Source organism: Theobroma cacao, chromosome 5 (genome assembly GCF_053813885.1).
Source record: "Theobroma cacao isolate CCN51 chromosome 5, ASM5381388v1, whole genome shotgun sequence".
NCBI classification, from domain to species: domain Eukaryota; kingdom Viridiplantae; phylum Streptophyta; class Magnoliopsida; order Malvales; family Malvaceae; genus Theobroma; species Theobroma cacao.
Window position 1 is genome coordinate 45,165,241 of NC_142643.1, and position 9,958 is coordinate 45,175,198.

Genomic DNA, 9,958 nt, shown 5'->3' on the forward strand with positions numbered 1-9,958 from the left:
ATAGCTAGACCAAGCAATCCTGTCAACAAGTGATAAGTCTTAATAAATTGCAATAAGTTTATGTCAAAATGTTTAAAGCAACAAATTTTATTGTAAATAAGAGATAACATATTAATGCATGTATGATATGTGTGAATTGTATACTATTTGCAAATTCATTTTCATATATGTTTTCAAAATTTTCGGCAAAGGTTCAAAATATTCTATCTAAATGAATACATATGTCATATGTGAGTTTACCTCAAAATTCAGTGCATGTTTTGTGTAGGTAATATCCACATTCTTTACATATATAGGTTGGACAATGAATTTCCAGCTTGCAAGCTTGGCAGCCAAAATTTTCATCTTCCTTATGTACCTCATGAAAATTCGACCGATGATGATGGTAGAAATGCTGAATTTACATCCGAAAGAGAATAGAAAAAAAAAAAAAACAAAAGAGACAGTTACTCTGTTTTAAAGATATTCAGAAAAGTATTAAAGAAAGATTCACTGATAATGAAAAATTATTATATTAACCTAAGACCATTCTCTCTACATTCTTTAATGTCATTCTAAAATTTAAGCTAAACATCTCACCTAAAATCAATTTGATAAGTGAAGTTCACAGGAATTCTCCTCCATGAAAACCGAACAATCCACATAAATTGCAATAATATATTTGTCATTTTTTGTTGAGAAAATCGGACATCTCAAGCTATGAATCACCTTCTTACCTCTTTCAGCATATAATAACATTAATAAATTTTCCTTCACAGAAAGTTTAGCATACAGAATCCCACTTTTTGATGTCATTTTCCAAACACCAAAGATTACTATCCTAGTAACATGGTATTACATAACGGTTCTTATTACAGATTTATTCATGAAAAAAGTGGGAAGTCTAACTTTGTAACTTAAAAGTTACTGGGAGTAGACAAGCACTGCATCGTCGTCACAATCCACAATCTTATAGTCCACAATAAGGTGCCCTCGATTGAAGCCGTTCCCATTGGTGTCAATCGGATTAAACGCAGTTTCGAGGTCTAACTCCAGGCCTCCAGTGCCGCATGTGTCAATGATTCTCACTATTTCCTCGTCTTTAGTTTCAGTGTTGGTTACCTGCAAGTACAGTGGCGGAGCCAACATTGATTAAATTACGCATGAAAATAATATACAACTTAGTATTTTAACACGTTATGGCCATAATTTGCACGATCAAATTGTATGAATTTGAGAACTTTTGAGGGATCCATGGCCCCTTTGAACCTAACTACCATCCGATCCTGCATGCAGGTGGGAATAAATTATGTTTATAGCTCATAATTTTCATGCATTGCACGAGCTTTTCTAAGGCGAAGTCTCTAATTTTCCTTCAGTACTATTCAATAGATATATTCAATATATGGAGATGAAAATTAGTGAGAGGTAGAAAAAGTTGCTCACCTTCAAGCACTTGCCACAAGCGTCTACCCCCGTAGGACCAACTGGTCCGCAGAAGCCGGTCCATCCATATTTGCTGCGCCATTCCAAGGGCTTATCACCAACCTCTCCGGCGCAAAAAGGAGGTATGACCCAGCCATTATTCGTAGCATTGTAGTCAGTCCAATAAGCCGTGACATTGGTAGCATCTGGGACGTCGTCGTCTGCATCACAGTCCACAAATTCATAGTCCACAGTAAGGTGACCTTCTTGATAGCCTCGTCCATCAGTGTCAATGGGATTAAACGCAGTCTCGAGGTCCAACTCTAGGCCTCCAGCGCCGCATGTATCGACGATTCTCACCGTTTCATAAGCTCCAGTTGCAGTGTTGGTCACCTGGACGTACGCACGAGAATAAATTATGCGTATAGCTCAGAAATTTTAATGAAGACACGAGCTTTCTTATAGAAGACAAAAGACAAATAGGAAAAAATAAATAACAAAATTATCAAGGACACAAAGCTTAAGTCCTTACATTTAAGCACTTGCCACAAGAATCTACCCCCTGAATACCATTCGGTCCACAGAAGCCTGTCCATCCATATTTGCTGCGCCATTCCAAGGGCTTACCACCAACCACTGCGGCACAAAAGGAAGGTATTGTCCAGCCATTTTCCGTAGTATTGTAGTCAGTCCAATAAGCTATGACATCAGAAGCACTTTGGGCAGAGGCAAAAGCCACCAGGCAGGCCAAGAACAGAATTCTTAAGCTGAGTCTCTTCATTTTTTGTGTGAAATACTCAATTGGTTTGCTTGGTATCGTTTCCAGGATGTGCTCCAATTTATAGGAAAGGTTCCCTGATACAATTATAGACTTCATTTGTCACCCTACGTGTAAAGATTAAACCATGTGATTTTCATTCTCTTAATAATAGAATTATACATCATTGACATTTTGTCAATAAGTACTACACTGACTCAAGGCCCAGTAAGTCTCTAGATAAACACAATGCAGAATCACTAATTCACAAGGTCTGTTTGCACCATTATTTGCCAGTAGTGTTTGTCTTTTTTTCGTCATTGATTGGTCATATCAATAATAGCAATCTCTTCATACTTTTTATATTTACTGGTGCGGGCTGCTCTTGCCTAAATTACTGGACTTGCATATGATCCATGAGATAAATATTAGGCAATTAGGGCGGCTTTAAGGTCAAGTCACCAAACTAAGGATTTTAGGTTTCAAATTTTCATAGATGTTGTAATTTTATAATAATAATATAATTTATTATTATATTATATTAAAAATATATAAAAATTAAAATAATTATTAAAAGGACATATTTTCTTCTTTCTCTAATATGTACTTAATAAATTTCAATTTTTTTTATCATTTTTCAATTCCCACAATACTATTAATTATCAACTATTTCTCTTATTCCCAATCAACTAAGAATAATATGTATTTAATAATTTCCAACCACTATTTTTTTTCTATTATACATTTTCTTTCCTTATTTGCTCTTTCTTCCTTAACTTCAATAAAGAAGACTTCATTTTCTTAATTTCAATAAAAAAGGCCTTTTAAGCCTTTAAAATTATTGAACTGCTATTGCAAGCAACTCCTTGGTTAAGGAATATTAAATATTTTAAATTAATACCAAGTTAAGTTATTTGTTCTGAATAAAGGGTTGAAGAGCAAAAGAAGCTGGATGTGCTTTCAAATAATGAAGTCTTTATCAAGGTTTCAATTAGTAGTTAGATGAACTTTTAAGTTATTTATAAACATATGAGATGCTACGATTTTCTTTTAACAATATAGATGTTTTACGAGTGCATGTTTATCTTTAAAGAAGATATAGAAGCAACATTTGTGAGGATTCGGCTCCTGTCTATTACTTTGTCATTGTCATTTGTATTTGTTTGGTCCTCCTGCCTACGGTTTTTCTATATGCAGAGGGGATGATGTTGTCATGGAGTAGCTAGTGCCAACTTTAGAATTTTAATTTCTGACAATTTTCAAGCAGTTAAAGAAGGCTTTTTCATTTGCTTTCTCCTCTCTTTGCAGGCGTCTAGTACATCAACCTCATCTGCAGGCAATCCTTCTCGATTGTCTTCAGCTTTCATTTTTTTTTCTTTTGTGCAGATCAAGATCAGTCTCTTGCTGTAGGGAAGCTAATGGTGTAGCTGACCTTCTGTCATGGAGAGCTGCTGTTCTTATGAAAGGAATTAATGAAATCTATGAAAAATATATATTTTTTATTATATGATGGTGAAATCATATGCATGTATTATAAAATAAGCTATTTAATATTTACACACGTTTTCCTTTTCCATGCACTTAATATGACTCCCACATCACCATCGTAGTTGAGGCCACCAGAAAAGAAAATTGCAGGATAGCCACATTTTTTCTTTGGATGTAATAAATCCAACATGAACCATATGATAGTGAACCAACATGACTACCTTAATTTTTAATTTCTTGTCTTTTTGTCCATAACTGTGACGTGTGACAAATCAAAACCTTAAGCATTACTATCTATCTATCACCTTTCAAAATAATAATTAAATAATATTATGAAATTAACCAAACATCAAATCAAAAAATTAATTCGAAAAAAATTCAAATGAAAAGATTCAAGTAATTTTTTTTTCAATTATTGATCATTCATGTAACCTACCAGCAGAGCAAAAATAGTATTTATTGATGAAAATTTAGGTACTGATATTGACGGATTTATCGCTTACCAATTATTTGTTTCACCAATAAGAGAATATTATTTTCAACAAAGTATACCATTGGTATGTTGCTGACGGAAAATTTCTTCACCAACAAAAAAATATTACAACAACCATTTCTTGGATTGATTTAGTGACGAAGTCTTTTGTCAATAATTCTCAATACTAACAGATTTTCAAGCTTTATCAATTGAATATTTTATCGATAAAAATAATAATTTTTATAAGATTTTTAATAGATAAGTATAACCCAAAAATTAACTGGAAAAATTCTGTTACAAGATCAACCATTGTCATAGCAGCACTCCCATAAGCATGCAGAAAACAATTACATAACCATAATTAAGTGTTTGTATAAACGATACAAACTAATTAGTTTGATGGTTTTTTTTTTTATAATTGGAAGAGGAGAGATTCGAACTCTACTCTTTAGGCAGAGGGATTATGTACCAGTTAATGAGATAAATGCTCGGGTGTAAATTAATTAGTTTGATGGTTGAGTCATGGCAATGAGAAAAACAAATAATAATAATTGTTGTGCTGCTCAACCATTAGATTCAAAAATTTTTTTCCATCTTTGTGCACCACTTTTCATTTTTGCTGACAACGACAAAGCCAAAAGAAATTTGATTCCCCTTATCCTCTGAAACCAAAGCTGTTTCTCTGGTCCCGACCGTAAGGACCAGACAGCTAGCTAGGAGAAAACAAAAGTTTCAACCCAAGGTATGTCAAAAACAAGAGGAAGTGGTCACGGTGGAGTAGATAAAAAATAACCGCTGTAGCTTTTGTTTATGTCCTAAGGCAACAGGCTCGCATCAGCACGTTCTAAAAACATGCTGAAATTATTGTACAGTTAGAGCCACATCTTGGGCAATTGTCCTGATCCAAAGATCCAAAGATCCTTTTTTAAGTGGATAGGCCTTCTTTTTTATATATAATGCATATGTCTGCTTCACCTTTTAAGTGTTGTTTGGAGGCAAGTCGGTGAATGAGAGTTTTCTATGGATTTTGGTTTTTTATTTTGGAAAGCATGTCTATTTGATTTTTTAAGTGATTTTTCTAGTTTGTTTAATTGTCGTAGTCGTTATCATATACATTCTCCCAATTGTGTGGTTAACATGAAATATGAAACCCTCTGATTATTTATTAATAAAACTCCTTTTGGGTTTGGCAAAAAAGAAAAAAATCTGCTTCACCTTCTTGGATATCTGGGTTTGGATCTCAATGCATGATCCTCAGATATATGATCACCAGCTTTTTCAAATAATTTTAAAGAAGGAAGACAACCTCATAATTAAGTTTTCTCAATCCACATCACAGTTCAAACATGGTCGTCAACATTTACCCTTCCTTCCAACTTGTATATCATTTTTTTTGAATAGTGGTTGGCTTATATATATCTCGGAGCTAAAATGTCATGGTGAGTCTTGAACCTTGGAAGTAGAAGACTCATGTTGCTTTGTAAAAGCGACAATGTCCGAACCAAATACAAAAGCGATCAGTTGCTTATCAAGCACAAAGCAGCACCTATCCAAGAAGAATAGAGCCCCTATACAGAAAATACTGGGCCACCAGAAACGAATCAACAAAAGACTATACATCAGCTAGACCAACGTGAAGTGATCCAAAAACAGCAGAGAGAGCTCGTTTCCAAAAGTTGAGATCAAGCGGCCAGAAATCTTGTTTTGAAGACGGAAATTCCCTCCAACTCAGAGGAGATCAAAATCTCTGCGACGATCTTCTATTTCTTCTTCCAACTCAACGGATTTCTCCCTTATTCGTGGAACAGGCCATGCTAATACTTTTTCAACCTGACAAAGCAAATATGCACCCAATTAAGATATATTATTAAATTTGTTTGTATGGAGCCTTAATTAGTGATAAGAACAGATAGTAGTGTACTTTCTTTTATTGCTAAAAGTTACAGTAGATATCTGAAAGTAATTTCTTCTTGAGACAAAAAATGTCTATAGCTTATACCAATATCAAGTAGCTAGACCAAGCAATCCTGTCAACAAGTGATAAATCTTAATAAATTGCAATAAGTTTACGTCAAAATGTTTAAAGCAACAAATATTGTTGTAAATAAGAGATAACATATTAATGCATGTATGATATGTGTGAATTGTATACTATTTGCAAATTCATTTTCATATATGTTTTCAAAATTTTCAGCAAAGATTCAAAATATTCTATTTAGATGAATACATATGTCATATGTGAGTTTACCTCAGAAAGTACGCATTTTATGTGAGTAACGAACATGTCTAAACATTCTTCACAATAATATATGTGATTTTTTGTAAATTGTTTTTCTTTACAAATATCACAATAATACTCTCTTATATCATCCTCGACAAATAAATTCTTAAAAACAAGTGGATGACTGTGATGTAACCATTTGTGGTATTGGAAAACAATCCAATATCCACATATGAAGTTCTTGGTATTAGGAGATCTAGTAAGAAGGTTTAGCGCATGCTGGAATGATGAGGATGTAACACCTCATTGGGCAATTCAGTGCATGTTTTGTGTAGGTAATATCAACATTCTTTACCTATATAGGTTGGACAATGAATTTCCAGCTTGCAAGCTTGGCAGCCGAAGTTTTCATCTTCCTTATGTACAGGGGCGGGGCCTCCTTACGTAATGGCGCCCCCCCCAAAAAAAAAACTTTTAAAATTTTTTCCATAACATATAAAAATTTTTAAATTTTTTCATATATTCTATTATTAGCTCCCTCAAAATAATGGTTTATTTAATAATTAATATAAATAAAAAATAATAAAATGATTTCACTTATCTTACTCAACTTTAAATTTTTTTAATTTATATTTGTTTATTTGTTTATTTTTATTTTATTTATTCATATGTTATAAGTTTTTAAAAATATTCTTTCTCAAATTTTTACAAATCATTAACCATATTCTTTTTCTTTCTTTTTTGTTATGTAATATGCGGTATCTACCTTCTACTTGCCATGTTATTCTTTTTTATGTTACATAAATTTTATTTTCTATGATTTTAATATTTAAAAATTAATAAATTATTATATAGTTCTCAAATATAAGTTGTAATAGTACATTGTTACTTAAAATTTCATCAACGTATCATTTTTTTATTAATCTTGATTATGTAAGAGAAAATTAACTTGAATATATTTTTTTATATGCTTTACATTTTATGTTTAGTTAAAATAAAATTCTCTTGAATATATAGTATTTAAATAATTCTGATTATATAAGAAAAAATTATTAATCGTATATATCGTTTTTAACTATTTATATTTTACGAATTATAGTTTTATATTTAGTTTCATATTTCTATTATTAATATTTTTATTGTTGATTGAATTTAACATATTAGGGTTTTATAATTTTTAACTCTTATTTAACTGTGTTTGGCCCCCCCAATAAAATTTGGCTAGCTCTCCCCCTGCTTATGTACCTCATGAAAATTTGACCGATGATGATGGTGGAAATGCTGAATTTGCATCTGAAAGAGCAGAGAAAAAAAAAAAACAAAAGAGACAGTTGCTCTGTTTTAAAGATATTCAGAAAAGTATTAAAGAAAGATTCACCGATAATGAAAAATTATTATATTAACATAAGACCATTCTCTCTACATGCTCTAATGTCATTCTAAAATTTAAGCTAAATATCTCACCTAAAATCAATTTAATAAGTGAAGTTCACAGGAATTCTCCTCCATGAAAACCAAACAATCCACATAAATTGCAATAATATATTTGTCATTTTTTGTTGAGAAAATCGGACAACATCTCAAGCTATGAATCACCTTCTTACCTCTTTCAGCATATAATAACATTATTAAATTTTCCTCCACAGAAAGCTTAGCATACAGAATCCCACTTTTTGATTTCATTTTCCAAACACCAAAGATTACCATCCTAGTAACATGGTATTACATAACGGTTCTTATTACAGATTTATTCATGAAAAAAGTGGGAAGTCTAACTTTGTAACTTAAAAGTTACTGGGAGTAGACGAGCACTGCATCGTCGTCACAATCCACAACCTTATAGTCCAAAATAAGGTGTCCTCGATTGATGCCGTTCCCATTGGTGTCAATCGGTTTAAATGCAGTTTCGAGGTCTAACACCAGGCCGTCAATGCCGCATGTGTCAACGATTCTCACTGTTTCCTCGTCTTTAGTTTCAGTGTTGGTTATCTGCAAGTACAGTGGCGGTGCCAAGATTGATTAAACTATGCATGAAAATAATATACAACTCAGAATTTTAATATTTTATGGCCATAATTTGCACGATCAAAATGTAGGAATTTGAGAACTTTTGAGGGAGCCATGGCCCCTTTGAACCTAACTACCATCCGATCCTGCATGCAGGTGAGAATAAATTATGTTTATAGCTCATAATTTCGATGTATTGCACAAGCATTTCTTAGGCGAAGTCTCTAATTTTCCTTCAGTACTATTCAATAGATATATTCAATATATGGAGATGAAAATTAGTGAGAGGTAGAAAAAGTTGCTCACCTTCAAGCACTTGCCACAAGCGTCTACCCCCGTAGGACCAACTGGTCCACAGAAGGCGGTCCATCCATATTTGCTGCGCCATTCCAAGGGCTTATCACCATCCACTGCGGCGCAAAAAGGAGGTATGACCCAGCCATTATTCGTAGCATTGTAGTCAGCCCAAAAAGCAATGACATTGGTAGCATCTGGGACGTCGTCGTCTGTGTCACCGTCCACAGCTTCACAGTCCACAAATTCATAGTCCACAGTAAGGTGACCGTTTTGATAGCCTCTTCCATCAGTGTCAATGGGTTTAAACGCAGTCTCGAGGTCCATCACTAGGCCGTCAGCGCCGCATGTATCGACGATTCTCACCGTTTCATAAGCTCCAGTAGCAGTGTTGGTCACCTTCACGTGCGCACGAGAATAAATTATACGTATAGCTCAGAAATTTTAATGAAGACACGAGCTTTCTTATAGAAGACAAAAGACAAATAGGAAAAGATAAATATCTAAATCATCAAGGAAACAAAGCTTAAGTCCTTACATTTACGCACTTGCCACAAGAATCTACCCCTTGAGGACCATTCGGTCCACAGAAGGCGGTCCATCCATGTTGGCTGCGCCATTCCAAGGGCTTATCACCATCCACTTCGGCACAAAAAGGAGGTATTGTCCAGCCATTATCCGTAGCTTTGTAGTCAGCCCAATAAGCTATGACATCAGAAGCACTTTGGGCAGCGGCAAAAGCCACCAGGCAGGCCAAGAACAGAATGCTTAAGCTTAGTCTCTTCATTTTTTGTGTGAAATACTCAATTGGTTTGCTTGAAATCGTTTCCAGGATGTGCTCCAATTTATAGGAAAGGTTCCCTGATACAATTATACATCATTGTCATTTTGTCAATAAGTACTACAGTGACTCAAGGCCAAGTAGGTCTCTGAGATAAACACAATGCAGAATCATTAACTTTCTCGAGAGCCGACAATTGTCATGGTCTGTTTTCACCATTATTTGTTAGCAGTATGTGTCTTTTTTTCATCGTTGATTGGTCATATCAGTAATGGCAATCTCTTCATACTTTTTATATTTACTGGTGCAGGCTTGCTCTTGCCTAAATCATTGGACTTGCATATGATCCATGAGATAAATATTAGGCAATTAGGGCGGCTTTAAGGTCAAGTCACCAAACTAAGGATTTTAGGTTTCAAATTTTTATAGATGTTGTAATTTTATTATAATAATAATAATAATATAATTAATTATTATATTATATTAAAGATATATAAAAAATTAAAATAATTACTAAAATGACATATTTTC

General features: G+C 33.6%; 2 protein-coding genes across 2 annotated transcripts; both read right to left on the reverse strand.

Moving 5' to 3' along the window:
* Positions 1-719: 719 nt before the first annotated feature.
* Positions 720-2,229, reverse strand: LOC18600178 (uncharacterized). Its single transcript, XM_088806423.1, has 3 exons — positions 1,937-2,229; positions 1,426-1,797; positions 720-1,101 (listed from the first exon to the last, which is right to left on the reverse strand). Exons 1-3 carry the CDS (start codon positions 2,183-2,185, stop codon positions 904-906), a joined length of 819 nt encoding a protein of 272 aa, XP_088662549.1. The 5' UTR covers positions 2,186-2,229; the 3' UTR covers positions 720-903.
* A 5,648-nt stretch (positions 2,230-7,877) lies between these two features.
* On the reverse strand, positions 7,878-9,475 carry LOC148762993 (uncharacterized). The gene is made up of 3 exons (XM_088806422.1): positions 9,185-9,475; positions 8,659-9,045; positions 7,878-8,334 (listed from the first exon to the last, which is right to left on the reverse strand). Exons 1-3 carry the CDS (start codon positions 9,431-9,433, stop codon positions 8,137-8,139), a joined length of 834 nt encoding a protein of 277 aa, XP_088662548.1. The 5' UTR covers positions 9,434-9,475; the 3' UTR covers positions 7,878-8,136.
* Positions 9,476-9,958: the final 483 nt, after the last annotated feature.